This window comes from Carlito syrichta, unplaced genomic scaffold (assembly GCF_000164805.1).
Source record: "Carlito syrichta isolate Samal-C Ts95f unplaced genomic scaffold, Tarsius_syrichta-2.0.1 Scaffold306742, whole genome shotgun sequence".
In the NCBI taxonomy this organism is placed as follows: Eukaryota; Metazoa; Chordata; class Mammalia; order Primates; family Tarsiidae; genus Carlito; species Carlito syrichta.
Window position 1 is genome coordinate 368497 of NW_007250838.1, and position 17241 is coordinate 385737.

Genomic DNA, 17241 nt, shown 5'->3' on the forward strand with positions numbered 1-17241 from the left:
CCCAGACCCCGCCCCCACTAGGCATGAGAGGTGGGGCAACAGGTGAGTGTGTGTAAGAGGTGTGGACACATAGGAGGGGGGCAGGGTGGGGTTTGTACCAAATGGTATGTGGGGCATCTGAGACTGGAAAAAGAAGGGAGTCTGGAATAATACCGGGGTCCATGTACAACTCTTCCTGCACTGCTATGTCTGGTATTGCACTCAGAGGAGTCCAAGAATTCTGCATGGGAACCCGGCCTTGTCGAAGGCATGTATGCCAAGATGGGAGGCGAAGTTATTTCATTCAAAAGCTCTACATCACCCATCAAGCTGGTAAACATCTAGGCCCAGCTAGCAGACCCCTGCTTTGAACCCTGGCCCCTGAAAGGTTAGGGGTGGGCCTTTCCACGAAGCAACGCAAAGCCAATGCCCAGAAAGCCCTACCGGGAATCTTCTTGGCCCAGCCGATCATGTGGACCAGCTCCTTGTCCGCCAGCTTGGTCAGCGACAGCATCATCGAGGTCTCCGTGAAGGGCGCGCTGGGGCGGCTCACCAGCACATGGGGCGGCTCGGCCTCCAGCAGGGAGAGCACCAGCTGCTCCGGGCTGAGCGCCCCCAGCGGCAGCTCCCTCACCCGGGCCGCGGGGTCGCCGCTCCTCTTGGCCTGGCCGGGGCAGTACGGCGGCTCCGCCGGGCTTCTCTGCCTGCGCACCGGGCGGTAGGCACACCGCTCTCTCCGGGAGCCTGCGGGGAGACAGAAGGCGACACGGGCTCTCCCTGGCCGGCCTTCGAGCTCCCGGGTCGCCAGGGCACAGCGGAGCAGGGACGTCCCTGAGGCCCGAGTCCATTCTCAGGACGTGGCTGAACAGAGGCTGGATCTGTGTTTTCTGGAGCCCGTGGAGCAGGTACCAGTTCCGTACCAGTTCAGCCGGGACTGAAGTCGCAAAATCCGCCCCGTGACTTTTAAGAACTTTTTAGGTGCCGTTTCAAGGGCCTCGGTGGATGCTAAGTCCGTTTCTCTTTGAAAGAGTGTTGACCTACCTCCGTTTCCAAACCATGAAATTAGGAATTTTCCTCATGTGGAAACCTGAAAAGTTAGAACTTCAACACTGCAATGTACAAACAGTTATCAAATAACGTACTTTGATAATGCAGTCTTAAAATGTTTATATGTATGTGTAAATATATTATGTATAATATATTAAAAGTCTTTATATATGCTTGTTGGTGCAAGTATGAAATATATATATTCACACTTGCACAAACAAGCATATTTCAAATAACAAATTAGCTGAAAAAAAATCTGTGAAACTGACCGGGCGCGGGGGTCATTCTTGGGAGGCCGAGGCGAGAGAATTGCCAGAGCCCACGGGTTCGAGACCAGCCTGGGCAACTTGGCAAGAGCTTGTCTCTACAGTAAATCAAAAATTATAGCTGGGCATGGTGGCATGCAGCTTGGATCCCCCTACTTGGAAGACTGGGTTGGAAGGATCATCTGAGCCCAGCAGGTCAAAGCTGTGGTGGCTGTGAGTATGCCTGTGCACTCCAGCCTGGGCGACAGAGTGAGACTCTGACTCAAAAAAGAAAAAAGTCTGGGAAATATAGAAGAGAACAAATTTTGACATAAATTATTTTGGTCTTTTTTATGCTCTTGGAATTTTCTATATTTTATACACAAAATCAGATCATAGCGTACATCATTTTATAAGCTTCTTCTCTTTTTATTAAAAGTATGACATTTTACAACAATTTAAAATTCATTTTGTTCTATGAATACAGCATCATTCAAAGAATCCCCTGTTGATGGAAATCTAGGTTGGTTCTAGTCTCTTGGCTAGTATAAATATTACAACAAAAATATTCTTTGTATATAAAATTACTTTATATCTCATTACTTCCTTATAATAAATTCAAAGAAATCAAATTGTTGAACCAAGATATCTACATATTTAAAATGTTGATACATCTTGATGGATTTGTAAATACTCCAAAAGTATTTACAAATTTATAATCTAAGCAATAGTTTGCCTGCCTATTTTCACATAACACCATATGGCATTAAAAATCATTTCTAAGCCGGGCTCGGTGGCTCAGCCTGTAATCAGCGCTTGGGAGGCTGAGGTGAGTGGATTGCCTGAGCCTGCGGGTTCAAGACCCACCTGGGCAGCTTGGCGAGACCTCATCTCTACAATAAATCAAAAAATTAGCCAGGCATGGTAGCGCGCGCCTGTAGTTCCAGTTACTTGGAAGGCTGAGGCCAGAGTCCAGCGGGTCGAGGCTACAGTGGCAGGGAGCTGCCACTGCACTCCAGTCTGGGTGACAGAGTGAGACTCCAACTCAAAAAATAAAAAATAAAAAAAATCATTTCTAATCTTTGCTAATCTGACAAGTGATTAAACAATCTTGTTTCACTTTGTGCTATTTATTTATTTATTTATTTTGAGGTGGGGTCTCACTCTGACACCCAGCCGGGAGTGCAGTGGCATGACCACAGCTCACTACAGCCCTGACCTCCTTAGCTCAGATGATCCTTCAATCTCAGCCTCTTGAGCAGCTGAGAATACAGGCGTGTGTCACTATGCTTGGCTTTTTCTTTTTTTCGTAGAGATGAGGTTCCGTTATGTTGCCTAGGCTGATCTTGAATTCTTAGACTCAAGCAATCCTCCTGCCTTGGCTTTCCAAAATGCTGGGATTACAGACCACCACACCAGGCCCTTTGTGCTTTTTAATTACTTGCAAGGTTGGCTAATATGTTTGCCCTTTGTATTTCTTTACTTATGAATTGTCTACTTGTTTATTTTGCCTTTTTTCTCCTAATAACCTATAAAGGCTCTTTATATAGTAACGATAGGCTACTGTTTGTCATATGCATAGTTGTACTATTTGTTCTGTCTTTTAACTTTGCTTAGGGTGTCTTCTCTCACAAGAAGTCTAGTACATAGTCAAATCTGTCTTTTTGTTTCACATCAATAATATGCAAATATTCTCCTATATCTTCTTAAGCATTTTTGTAGTTCAAATTTATTTGAAATTGTACCTATGTTTGTACAATGAGATATTGATATATCATGTTACAATTTTCCCAATACCTTTTTTTTTTTTTTTTTTTGAGTTGGAGTCTCACTCTGTCGCCCAGACTGGAGTGCAGTGGCCGCTCCTGGGCTCGACCTGCTGGGACTCCGGTGATCCTTCCACCTCAGTCTTCCAAGTAGCTGGAATTACAGGCACGCGCTACCATGCCTGGCTAATTTTTTGATTTCTTGTAGTGATGAGGTCTCACCAAGTTGCCCAGGTGGGTCTCGAACTTGCGGGCTCAGGCAATCCACTCACCTCAGCCTCCCAAAGGCGCGGGATTACAGGCTGAGCCTTCCCAATACCTTGTAATGAATAAGCTTTTTCCCTTGCTTTAAAATGTCTTGTCACTCTCTGGGCTCGGTGGCTCAACCTATAATCCCAGTACTTTGGGAGGCCAAAGTGCGTGGATGGCCTGAGCCCACAGGTTTGAGATCAACCCGGGCAACTTGGCAAGACCTCATCTCGACAATAAATCAAAAATTAGCCAGCGTGGTAGTACATGCCTGTAGTTCTAGCTACTTGGAAGGCTGAGGCAGAAGGATTGCCAAAGCCCAGCAGGTCGAGGCTGCGGTGGCTGTGTTTGTGCCACTGCACTCCAGCCTGGGCGACGGAGTGAGACTTCAACTCAAAAAAATAAAAATAAAGTGCTTTGTCATTTAACAAATAATTATATATAAAAGTGTGTTTTTAAAATTTTTTCTACTTTGTTTTATAGAGCAATTTTTCTATTCCTGTGCTGGTGCCAAAATGTTTTAGTTACTGTAGGTTTATGAACTAGGACACAATGGGATAAGTGTCTTTAAGGAGGTAAGGAGGGGGGAAAAAACCCTTCAACTCAGAATTACATTTTTAGGTAAACTATCATTGAAGAACAAGGATAAATTAGGAACATTTTCCATTATGCATAGACAAAGACGACAGATCGTTCACAGTCACTTTGAAATAACTGCTGTACTATGTTCTTTGGGATGGAGAAAAATGAACCAGAAGAAAACAGTGAGATTCAAGAAGCAATGGTAAGAAAGTAAATGGGCAAATATGAGATTAAATCTGAAAAAAAAACACTGAATGAATAAAACAATAATCTTGGGAGATACAGAAACAAGGTGGAACCAAAATTCCAAACAATAACATGCAAGATAAGAAAGAAATGATTTTGGCTAGAACTTTCTAAGATTATTTGGGAAGAGAGAAGCTTAAATTCTCACATTAATCAAGACTGCATGTTAAAAACAGAAATGTCACTAAAGGAACTGAAAGAGAATGGATAACTTTCAAACTAGTAGAAGAGGGAAAAAAAAATGTGAAAATGTGATCAACTCCTAAAAAGAAAGAAGTAGAAAATACATAATAAAAATGCTGAAAGCACAAAACAAGATGACAGAAATGAACCCAAATATCAGTGACTGCAATAAACAAAAAGGGATTCAGTTCACCATGTAAGAGTGACTCTGAAATCACATGTATTTTTAAATCCAGACATAGACGAGTTGTAAGAGATACCCCTAACATTCAGAAAAGATGAAAATGAAGGACAGAAAAATGTGCAACAGGTAAAAAACCAAATAAACTGCAGTTATTCTATCAATATCAGACAAACTTCGAGGCAAAAATCATTATTAGAGATAAGGAGACTCATCACCAGAATATAAAAGAACAGTACTTTTAAACTCACATGTTTCAAAACAACAAACAGAACCTCCAAACACAACACAAAGAGATTGAAAGACAAGAGAAACTGACAAATACTCTAATATAATGGAATACTTTAACATATTTCTCTCAGTAACTGACAGAACATTTGAGTCACATAATTAATAAGTTTGATCTATAAAGACCATATATATCTGCAAAAATTATTACATACTAGGTCATGAAGACAATCTGACCTAAAATGGCTATCATATGGATCATATTCTTTGACTAAAATAAAAAACAATAGAAATCAACAACAAAAGGATAACTTCTAACCCCCTATAAATTTGAGCACCAAAATTATTACAAATATTCATTGCTAAAGACCAAAATGTAAAATGGAAATGAAGAAAAACACTGTAAGCCAGGATATCATTAGCATGGGTTCAAATTTTATATGAATTTTCCCTAAAAAAATTCTAAAGATTAAGATCTGCAAAATGTCTAGTTTTTATACTCTCACCATTGTTTGTTCACTAAATGTAATTGTCTACAATTTTTTAAAGAAATATTAGTTAGAAAGTATGAGCAAACAAACTATTGCTCTCAAGAAAATTAATCAGACTTTCCTCTTAACTTTGGCTAATTACAGTAGAAGAAAGAGATATATCCATTCAGGAACACTTGAACCAAATTTATTACTGAAAGAATTAAAGGCCTAAAACATAATTAATTTTATTAGTAATTAACAGAGTGCTAGAAATATTTAAGATCAATTATATCTCTAGGGTAAATGAAACAAAATGTACGGTTTAAAAAAGCACCCTTCTGAGCACACATTTCTCTCTTGTAGAGTATATGAGGATAAGGAATTTACAAAATGGGTTTAAATACCCAAAGTGAAAGATTTTGAATTCATACATTCAAATGTATTTTTATTATTTATTTATTTATTTTTGAGTTGGAGTCTCACTCCATTGCCCAGACTGGAGTGCAGTGGCACATTCACGGCCACCCCAGCATTGATTTGCTGGGCTCAGGCGATCCATCCGCCTCAGCCTTCCAAGTAGCCAGAACTGCAGGTCACGCACCACCATGCCAGGCTAATTTTGGACTTTTTATTGTAGAGACGAGGTCTCGCCAAGTTGTCTGGGCTGGTCTCGAACCCACGGACTCAGGCAATCCGCCTCAGCCTCCCAAAGTGCTGGAATTATAGGTTGAGCCACCGAGCCTGGCCCATACATTATTAGACAAGCTTTTGCTGACAAAGTTCTATGTTCTAGGCCCTATAGTTAGTCCTGAGGATTCTAGGTTCAATAAAATAAAGCCCTTGACAAGGAACTCCCATTCTTCTATCAAGGTCGTGTCATGTTGCAGCTTTGACACTGTTATCTAGGAAGCTCCTCTAGAAAAACTAGTAAGAGTTGAGCATGGTGGCTCACGTCTGTAACCCCAGCAATTTGGGAGGCAGAGGTGAGAGTATTACCTGAGCTCAGGGTTTTGAGACCAGCCTGAGCAACATGGCAAGACCTCATAGCTACAATAAATCAAAAAATCAGTTAACCAGGGTGGCACTAGGAAGATTGAAACAAAAGGATCACCTGAGCCCCAGCAGGTCGAAACTGCGGTGGCCGTGAGGATGCCACTGCACTCCAGCCTGGGCAAGACAATGAGACTCTGACTCAAAAAAAACGTAAAATAAAATAAATAAATTGAAAAGAAGAAAGAAGGAAGGAAGGAAGGAAGGAAGGAAGGAAGGAAGAGACTAGTAAGAAACCAAATAGGCCGGGCTTGGTGGCTCAGCCTGTAATCCCAGCACTTTGGGAGGCTGAGGTGAGTGGATTGCCTGAGCCCGCGAGTTCGAGACCCACCTGGGCAACTTGGCGAGACCTCATCTCCACTATAAATCAAAAACTAGCCGGGCGTGGTAGCACGCGCCTGTAGTTCCAGCTACTTGGAAGGCTGAGGCGGAAGGATCGCCGGAGCCCAGCGGGTCGAGGCTGCGGTGGCCGGGAGTGACCACTGCACCCCAGTCTGGGCAACAGAGTGAGACTCCAACTCAAAAAAAAAAAAGAAAAAAGAAACCAAATAGGAGTATTTCAGATTAGGCAGTGGTAAACAGCTCCAGCCTAAACAATAATGATGGTAGCTAACATCTACTGGAAGCCTCTGTGTACCAGGCATTGTGCATTGTGTGTAGATTACCTTGCCCTGACAACTGTCATACAGGACAGGAGCTATTATACACCCACTTACAGAGGAAGAACCAGCATAAGAGAGCTCAAATAACTTGACCAAAGCAGAAAACAGCAGAAGCTGAATCAATGCCCAAGCAGTAGTCTGAATCCAGAGCTGGGGCTTTGTTTGTTTGTTCGTTCGCTTGTTTAAGTCAGTCTTACTCTGCTGCCCAGGCTGGATTGCAGTGGCATGCTCACTGACACTGCAGCCTCAACCTGCTGGGCTCAGGTGATCCTTCTACCTCAGGTTTCCAAGTAGCTAGAACTATAGGTGTGTACCCACCATGCCCAGCTAATTTTTCTTGATTTATTGTTGAGACAAGGTCTCGCCAAGTTGTCCAGGCTGGTCTCGAACCCGTGGGCTCAGGCAATCCTCTCGCCTCGGCCTCCCAAAGTGCTGGGATTATAAGCATGAGCCACCGTGCCTAGCAAAGCTGGTGCTTTTAAACACTATTTTGTACCACCTACCTCTGACATACACTTTCATGGAAATATATACAGCAGGTGAATAAAGAGACAGAATCCAAAAGATGCCAAGCTACTGTCCCAACACAGGGACACAGACCAAATTCATGGCTATTCAGATCGCTTTCCTGGCTTTTTATATTTCATTGTATCCTTATCATTAAGCTTTAGCCCTGAAGTTAGTCTAGGTGGGTGTCATCCTACCATTTAAATAACCATTTATCAAAACTTCAGTGGAAAAGATCAGAAACAAAGAAGAAAAAGGTGCTAACAGAAGAGACATGCTTGCTGAAAAAAGCGGAAGCAGAATAGTAGAGAAGGATCCAGAACATAGGCAGAACCCCTACTCCTCCAGGACTAGATAGAAGGAAAAATGTGGGTAGAAGGCTTTGGGGAGGGCAGAGACGAAAAATGGTAGGAAAGGAGACAGACTTGGTTAAGAAAGTTCATCCTTCATGGTTTTTCCCTGTGCTCAGTGAAGGACAAAATACCCAACTACGTGGGCACATCAACCCATTCATTTCTTCTGCAATCTCCAAAGAGAATATAATGCTTCTTAGAGAGCCCTATCCAGTAACTTTCTGGCTAAATTCAACAACCTTTTCTCTGGTTCCCTTTTCCACGAAAAACACTTTAATGATCTCTCTATGCTCTGTCTTATGTAACTGTATTGGATCAAAACTCATCACTTTGATGAGCATTTCCACAAGGGAGAAAAAGAGAAAAACTAAAAGACTGAGTGCCAGACACATGCTAAGTCTTTATATGAGGGGTAGCCCCCCAAAAAACAGAATTATTTTCTGGAGGGCAGGCAAGGTAAGTGTTCCAGGAACCTACTGGCATCAGTGTATTAGCTAGCGTTGTTGTGAGAGGCTGCATTCAGCTTCAATGATTTTTTATTTTTAGTTGGAGTCTCACTCTGTCACCCAGGCTGGAGTGCAGTGGTGCACTCACAGCCACCGCAGCCTCAACCTGCTGGGCTCAGGTGATTCTTCTACCTCAGCCTTCCAAGTAAGTGGAACTACAGGTGCACACCGCCATGCCTGGCTAATTTTTTGATTTACTGTATACACAAGGTCTCAGTAAGTTGTCCAGTCTGGCCCACCCATGGAGTGCAAGCAATCCTCTCACTTCTGCCTCCCAAAGTGCTGGGATTCCAGGTGTGAGTCATCGCACCTGACTTGAGTGAATTTTTTTTTTTTTTTGGAGATTCTTTAATGATTTGCCCATTTTATGATGGGTGTTTTACAAGCACACATGCCCACATCACATTGAGTGTTCAGCAATTTTTGACCAAAAACAGTATGACTCCCATGCCCTACCCTCCCTATTCACCCAGTCTCACCTTGAGCCACTTTTGTTTTTGTTTCCTGGATAAAAAAAAGTCCTCAAAGGGAGACGTTTTGCCATTGTGGAAGAGGTGAAACAAAAAAACAGCAGAAGCACTAACAGGCATTGAAATTGATAAGTTCAGAAACTGTTCTGAGCAGTGGAAAAAGAATCCCAATAGGTGTACTGCACCAAAGGGAGATGCACCTTTGAAAGTGACTGAAGTTTAAACGTGTAAGAATAAATATATAATATTGTATAAATAAATTCTGATTTTGGGGGATGGTGTTTCCCCTCATATATGTCACAAAACCCGGGAAAGCAGATATTTCTGCTCAAGGGCCAGAGAGGGCAAGTAGTTTTAGCACAGCCACAGTCAGAGAAAAGCAATGAAACAAAAATGAGACTCTGTCTATGGGATCCAACACTCATAACTCCTCCCACCACAAACTCTGAACTATGAGGGTTACATTTAGGCAACAGATCCTAATACAGTAAAAGCATTCCTGGTTGGACTCGGTGCCTCAGCCTGCAATCCCAGCACTTTGAGAGGCCAAGACAAGTGGATTGTGAGAGTCCGTGGGTTCGAGACCCACCCAGGCAAATTGGTGAGACCTCGTCTCTATAATAAATCAAAACTTAGCTGGGCGTGGTAGTGCACACCTACAGTTCCAGCTACTTGGAAGGTTGAGGCGGAAGGATCGCCGGAGCCCAGCAGGGCGAGATTGCAGTGGCCGGGAGTGTGACACTGCACTCCAGTCTGGGCAACAGAGTGAGACTGACTCCAACTCAAAAAAAAAAAATTTTTTTTAAATAATAATAATAATAAAAGCATTCCTACCACAAGACTAGGTTGGAAAGCATTTTTCTCAAAAAACACATACATTGACCTTAACAGAAAACATAAAACATTTATTTGCAATCTTTGGTCAGAGGGCCCAGGCTTTCTCTTTCAGCATCTCTGCTTAAAGAGACAAGTGGCTTTTCTGCATAATTCACACCCATGAGACATTATCTCTGGATTTTCAGCTTCAGCTTCTTTAAAACAGTGCAAGAATCTAGACACTTCCAAGGAAATCTGAATTCACAGTCTTCCTAGGTTTGTGATTTTCCTTTTTCTCCAATCTCACCAAAACCTAACTCAATAGCTATTCATCCTTTATGGTTTTATTTAAAACTTTCAAGTAAGCTTTCAGAGAAACAACTTTTCCTACTCATATTTCATGTCTGCATACTTTTCATTAAATTGTATAAGGTAACAAATATGCAGATTTGGAAAGACGCTCCCTGGTTTCTGATAAGAATATAACTGAAGTGGTGGGTACAGGAATGTTCGAGCATTTGAGGGAGTAACCGACACACACTGTGAGGTTGTGGGTGTTGGCAGGTTTTAAGGGGAAATGGAGAAGGCCAGAACTCCAGGAAGGAGAGGAGAGTGCTGAGTTAAGAGAACTTCAGCTGTAGTTCTGGACCAGGTGAGGGCTCTAACCTACTATATACACACAGAAGCAGAAAGCAGCAGAGAATGTTCAAGAACCAGAGCTACTTAGAAATTGTCAGGCTGTTGTTTTAAATATTCAAATAATTACAAAGAGAGAGATTATAACTAATCACAGGTAAAATATTGGTCAATACGAGTGTGTATGCATAAGCAAATGTGTACAGATAGGTGAACCAAACGCTAGCCAGGTAGAGAGGGCAGGACGTAGGCATCTTTGACAACTGTTATACAAAAATACTCATTTTTCCTTGTGTTCATGTATGTGCATATGTTTATATGTGAATGTGTGTATATTATATGCTATATACTCATATATACTTTCATAGAACAAAATCTATGCTCTGTGTATTTTTCATAGTTCTGTCATGTTTCTGACTCCTATAATTTTTTTTCTACTTCTTTTTTGAGTTGAGTCTCACTCTGTTGCCCAGGCTGGAGTGCAATGGCATGTTCACAACTCCTGCAGTCTCAGCCTCCGAGGCTCAGGTGATCCTTCTGCCTCAGCCTTCCAAATAGCTGGAACTACAGGTGTGTACCACTACGATCAGCTCCTTTTTTGATTTATTATAGAGACAAGGTCTCACCAAGGTGCCCAGGCTGGTCTCGAACCCCTAGGTTCAGGAAATCCTCTCACCACAGTCTCTCAAAGTGTGGGGATTTATAGGTGTGAGCCACCATGCCCAGCCTTATTCTTTTCTACTTCTAAAACACTAGTACTGGGATAGGTATGAGTCTTCCCTGTGGCCACCCAAGTAATCCAAAAGATATTTTACTTTCTCATTATAAGCAGTCACTGAGGACGCTGACCAGGACTTCATTCTTGAACTTGGGCTCGTCAAGGTCTCAGGCATGTGGCCATCCAGCCCTTGTGTGAGAATGTCAGAAACCAGAAGCCCACTAACCCTGTGTTGGCCTATTCCATGGCCAGCCCACTAGAACTGTAGAACCTTCTTCCTGACCTTGGGCCAATATCTGCCTCCTGCAACGTGCTCCATTCACCCCAGCTCTGCTCTCTGCAGCTGCAGAAAGTAAGTCAATACCCCCTCCAGTGAGACAACACACACATGCTTTAAGATCATGATCACAACCTGAATCTCCTCTCCTCCAGGCTACCTGTCCTCAGGACCTCAGAAGACACCATGCTAGCATGGCCCCATTCAGTAAGAGGAAAAGCAAGCACTCACCACACTTCACCATTCCTACTTCATAGCACTTGCGGAGTCGGCAGGCCTGGCAGCTCTTCCGCCGGTTCTTGTCGATCGTACACTGGTTTGTAGCTGGACAAATATAATCATTGTGTCCTACAGCAGAGCAAGGAGGGAAAAAAGGTTATTGTTACAATATCTCGGTTAAACCTCTTCCTGGTCACAACACTGCATAGTTGAAAGCCGGGCTCCGTGGCTCAGCCTGTAATCCCGCACCTTTGGGAGGCTGAGGTGAGTGGATTGCCTGAGCCCGCGGGTTTGAGACCCGCCTGGGCAGCGAGACTTCATCTCTACAATAAATCAAAAAAATCAGCCAGGTGTGGTAGCGCATGCCTGTAATTCCGGCTACTCGGAAGGCTGAGGCGGAAGGATCGCCGGAACCCAGCAGGTCGAGGCTGTGGTGGCTGGGAGCGGCCACTGCACTCCAGTCTGGGCAACAGAGTGAGACTCTAACTAAAAAAAAAAAAAAAAAAAGAAAGAGGGAATGTCTTCTATAGAGTTTGAATGTTGTGCAATGAGCATAGATCAGCTGTGCAAAAATGAAGCAGTTGTTGTTGTTAATAACGGTCCAGTAAACAGGTTGCCCACATGGGTGAATGGAGTGAGTGGCACTGGATCCTGAGCAGGGTGAAGAAGGCTTCTCTGTACAGTCCAAAGTACAGAGTATTAAAGCTCAGAATGGAGTGAAGAATGTGTCCACCTGAATGAGGAACAGTGGCAGCAACAGAAAAATGCTTGTCATACAGAGGTATTGATTGAATAAGTAGATATATTAAGAATTGAGGCCAGGCTTGGTGGCTCAGCCTGTAATCCCAAGCACTTTGGGAGGCTGAGACGAGTGGATTGCCTGAGGTTCAAGACCCGCCTGGGCAACTTGGCGAGACCTCGACTCTACAATAAATCAAAAATTAGCTGGGCATGGCAGCACATGCCTGTAGTTCTGGCTACTTAGAAGGCTGAGGTGGAAGGATCGCTGGAGCCCAGCAGGTCAAGGCTGCAGTGACTGGGAGCGTGCCACTGCACTCCAGTCAGGGCGATGGAGTGAGACTCCAACTCAAAAAAAAGAATCAAGACCAGGCATGGTGGCTCATGCCTGTCATGCCAGCACTTTGGGAGGCTGAGGCAGGAGGACTGCTTGAGTCCAAGAGTTCAAGACCAGCCTGGGCAACATAGCGAGAGATCACATCTCTACCAAAAAAAATTTTAAATTAGCTGGGCATGGTGGAGCTACTCAGGAGGCAGAGGCAGAAAGATCACCTGAGCCCAGCAGGTCGAGGCTGCAGGGAGCCATGATGGTGCCACTGCGCTCCAACCTAGGTGACAGAGTGAGACCCAGACTCAAAAAAAAAAAAAGAATCATAGGAGCCAGATTCCTTGGATTAAAGAAGGGAAATAAGGAAATGCAAATATGGAAAGGGGGTAAATTAGACCAAATCTTATGGTACTGAATTGGAATCAAAGATACTGAGATGAACATATGATTTTCAAAAGATACAGACATAGAAACACAGACATGTGCACACCTATATATGCATAAATATATAATATATTCCCTAACTCTATCCCTTGCAAGGGTCTGGGAACAGGGACATCAGGAATGAGCAAAGAGCACCCAGATCTTGGTTTATAAATATCATTCTCCACTAAGAGGAAACAGGGATCCAAGGGAAAACAGCCGATTCCAGGACTGGACTAGGGAAGGCCCAAGACAAGCCTGAAACATCCTATTGTCCCAGGAAGCAGCAATGCACCCACAGAATTGTGGGTTCGTGTCCAAAAACACAGAGAAGTCAGTTTAAGGGTTCCTACTGGCCAAATCTGAGATAATTTGGACATCAAAACAATACAGAAGGTGCTAACACATAGTAATCCATTGTAGAAAATAGGAAACCATAAGTTATACAGATATAAATTAATTACCTGAAGATTTAACGAGTAATGGGATATTGACATAGTCTCAAGGGATCTCCCATCAAAAACACTAATTAATTACAAAGAGAAAAGGGTAATTTTACAGCGAAGAAGCCTGGAAGGCATAACTTTAATCAAATCATCAAAGTGAACATCACTAGGAATGGGACAAACTGAAATCATGTGCCAGGTGAAGGAGTGAGAAGAACACACAGCATTGCTTCTGTGACATTCCTGCCAATGACGTGCAAGCTGAATCTAATGAGGAGGAAATCCCAGACAAACCCAAAGTAAGGGACAATCTGCAAAATAATCAGCCTAAGTCTTCAAACATATCAAGATCATGAAACCCAAAGAAAGACAGAAAATTATTCTCGACAGACAGAAGCAAACAATGTAACAACCAAAGGCAAAGTGTGACTCTACGCTGGGTCCTCTTGCTGTGGAGGGCTCTATTGGGAAAGTTGGCAAAGCTTGAATGGAATCTGAGGATTCGGTGGTAACAATGTATCAACCCTAATTACCCAATTCTGACAATTGTGTGTGGCTATCTAGAAAATGCATGCAATAGCTGGGTACATGGCTCACACCTGTAATCTCAGCATTTTAGGAGACTGAGGTGGGAGGACTGCTTGAGTCTAGGAGTTCTAGACCAGCCTGGGCAACACGGCAAGCCCTCGTCTCTACAAAGTGTCAGAAAATTAGAAGGGTGTGGTGGTGCACACCTGTAGTCCCAACTACTCAGGAGGCTGAGGTGGAAGAATTGCCTGAGCCCAAAAGGTCAAAGTTGTGGTGAGCCAAGATTGTGCCACTTTATTCTAGCCTGGGCAACAGAGTGAGACCCTGACGAAAGAAAGAGAAAATACATGTTATAGTATTTGAGGGTGATGGTTATAACGTTGGCAACTCAATCTCAAAGAATTCAAGGGAAAAGGTTATTTATGCCATACAAGCACATTTTCTGTAAGTTTGAGATTAATTATTTTTATTTTTATTTATTTATTTATTTATTTTTGAGTTGGAGTCTCACTCTGTCACCCAGACTGGAGTGCAGTGGCCGCTCCCGGCCACCGCAGCCTCGACCTGCTGGGCTCCGGCGATCCTTCCGCCTCAGCCTTCCGAGTAGCCGGAATTACAGGCATGCGCTCCCACGCCCGGCTGATTTTTTGATTCACTGTAGAGATGAGGTCTCGCTGCCCAGGCGGGTCTCGAACCCGCGGGCTCAGGCAATCCACTCACCTCAGCCTCCCAAAGGTGCGGGATTACAGGCTGAGTCACTGAGCCCGGCTAATTATTTTTATTTTTATTTATCTAGTTTTCAGTTGTAGACACAAGATCTCACCACGTTGCCCAGCCTGGTCGCGAATCCCTGGGTTTAGGCAATCCTCTCGCCTCTGCCTCCCAAAGTGTTGGGATTACAAGCTTGAGCCACCATGCCCGGCCAAGACTAATTTTTTTAAAAAGATGTTTCCATAACATTCAAATACAGATAAATCGAAAGTTATCTATATTTCAGATGTTATTGCTCTAATTCCTCAAATTAACTTTCCTTTCCCCAGCTTACTCGATTTTATTTCTCTCCTTTTTCTTCTTTTTAGGAGACGGCAGAGGGGACAGTAGGGGACAAGGGGGGGAGGAAGGGAGAGACGGACAGCTCACTTGATTTTAAATAACATTCTCCAAAAGATGCGGTTTTTGTTTGGATCATAATCAAAGTTCATAATTTTCTCCTGCTCTAGGTAGATTTCAGGGACATCTGTTCAACAAAACACAAACAGAAATTCAGCAATTTGTATCTGTACCACTACGCCCTGCACTGGCCTAGGAGTACCCGCAAACTGCAAACTACAGTTTTAGGACTAGTAAGATACCTCCCCTCAAAGGTGCAAAAATCACTCTCTTGGTGACCCTTCCCAGGGCCATGTGCCGGAAGCAATGCCTACCCAGCCTGACATACCAACCTGCCTGACACCCTACTGATTTCCAGTCCTTTCATCAACGCTTCATTTAATCCTATAACTTTCCTATAAAGAACTACGATTCTTGTTTTCCAAATGAAAAAAAATGTAAGCTCTGTTCAATAATCTCCTTAAGGTTATTGTTTTCATTTTCTAAGTCATGTAACAAATTTCTACAAATTTAACAGCTTGAAACAATGCAGATTTATTATGTCATCGTTTCCATGTCAGGCACAGCTAGGCACACTGAGGGTCTCACAAGGCTGCAAATATGGCGTGTGGCCTGGGCCACCTTCTCATCTGAAGCTCGGGGTCCTCTTCCACCCTCATGCAAATTGTTGGCAGGATCAGCCCCTTGTGGTTGTAGGACTGAGGTCCCCATTTCCTGCTAGCTATCAGCTGGACACTGCTCTCACTCCTGGAGGCACCTGCAGTTCCTTGAGGCAGCTCATATGATGTCTGCTTCCTTCCAGGCAGGAAGAGCAGCTCTCTCTAACTTCCAACCTCTCTCCAGTCTGCTGTGATGAAGTCTTATAAGATCATAGCATAATCCAAGAGTGATTTTCCCATCACCATTTACCATATAATGTAAACTAACTAAGAAAGCAACCCTTTCATCATATCCACAGGTTCTATTCTTAACTGAATAGATAAAGTGTGTCAGAAAAGTTTTGGGGTTTTTTAGAAAGACAATGTCTTGCTCTGTTGCCCAGGCTGGTCTCAAATTCCTGGGCTCAAGGAATCATCCCGCCTCAGTCCCTCAAAGTGCTGGAATTATAGGCATGAGCCTGGCCATAAATGTTTTTTAAAGAAACATGTAACCATCATTTATAAAAGTAAAGTTATAACTGTCAAAACATATTTATAATCAGAAATTTTCTACTATACTTTAGAACATAATGCTTTATAGTCAGAAGATATATGAAATCCCATAATACTTTCCATAACAGTAGCAATCTTTCAAGTGCTGTCTTAACATTCTGAAAACGACACATGATATAATCTTTGCTGGTTTTTTAAAGAGGTTATAGCAATAAGCATTTGAGAAACAACTAGAGGTTCATTTCCCCTCCCCGCTCAGTGTTTACTTTAAAAGAAAATTCAGGCTGGACACAGTGGCTCACATTTATATCCTAGCACTTTCAGAGGCCAAGGTGGGAGGATCACATGAGCCCAGGAGTCAAACCAGCCTAGGCAATATAGTAAGGCCCCGTCTCTGCAAAAAACTTTAAAAATTAGCTAGGCTTGGTGGTAAATGCCTGTAGTCCCAATTACTGAGGAAGCTAAAGTGGGAGAACTGCTTGAGACCAGGAGTTCAAAGCTGTAGTGAGCTATGATAGCACCACTAGATTTCAGCCTGGGTGACAGAGCAAGAACCTATCTCTAAAAAGAAAACAAAAGATAATTTAACTTTTAAAATAATATATATTATATATATTTAGTTATTTATTTTAGAGACAGGTCTCACTGCATTCCTCATGTTGAACTTGAACTCCTGGCCTCAAGCAGTCCTCCTGCCTCAGCCTCCCAAACAGCTGGGCCTATAGGCATGGGCCATCATGTTCAGCTCTACTTTTAAAAGGAGATGAGAAAGCACAATAATGTAAATATGCTCACTAAAAATAGCCTAGGAAAATGTCTTATGTAAGAAGGTGTAATGGTTCACTTCATTTCAGCCTAACCCTCCCAAAAAAATCCTCAAGCTACACCAAGTATCTCAAATGTGTTAAAATTAGTTTTCTTGCCTCAACAGTCTTAGAAGCATACTACTCAACATTAACAAAACAGAGGGAAAAGTTCAAAGCAAATTCTAAACCAAATATGTAGTTAATTCTTAAAATTTAGGATATAAACTTTTATAGGAAAAGTATGTTTTTAATAATAGAAATCATGGCCAGGCACAGTGGCTCAAGCCTATAATCCCAGCACTTTGGGAGGATTATCTG

General features: G+C 42.9%; 1 protein-coding gene across 3 annotated transcripts in view; it reads right to left on the reverse strand.

Annotated features, from left to right (window-relative positions):
• Nucleotides 1–17241, reverse strand: part of ESR2 (estrogen receptor 2) — a 66828-nt gene that overhangs the window by 41219 nt on the left and 8368 nt on the right. For all 3 annotated transcript variants that reach the window (XM_008063319.1, XM_008063318.1, XM_008063320.1), the window contains exons 3-4: nt 11406–11522; nt 424–723 (exon numbers count right to left, since the gene is read on the reverse strand). In XM_008063319.1, the coding sequence (XP_008061510.1) occupies nt 424–723; nt 11406–11522 (417 nt within the window). The remainder of the gene's footprint in view (nt 1–423; nt 724–11405; nt 11523–17241) is intronic.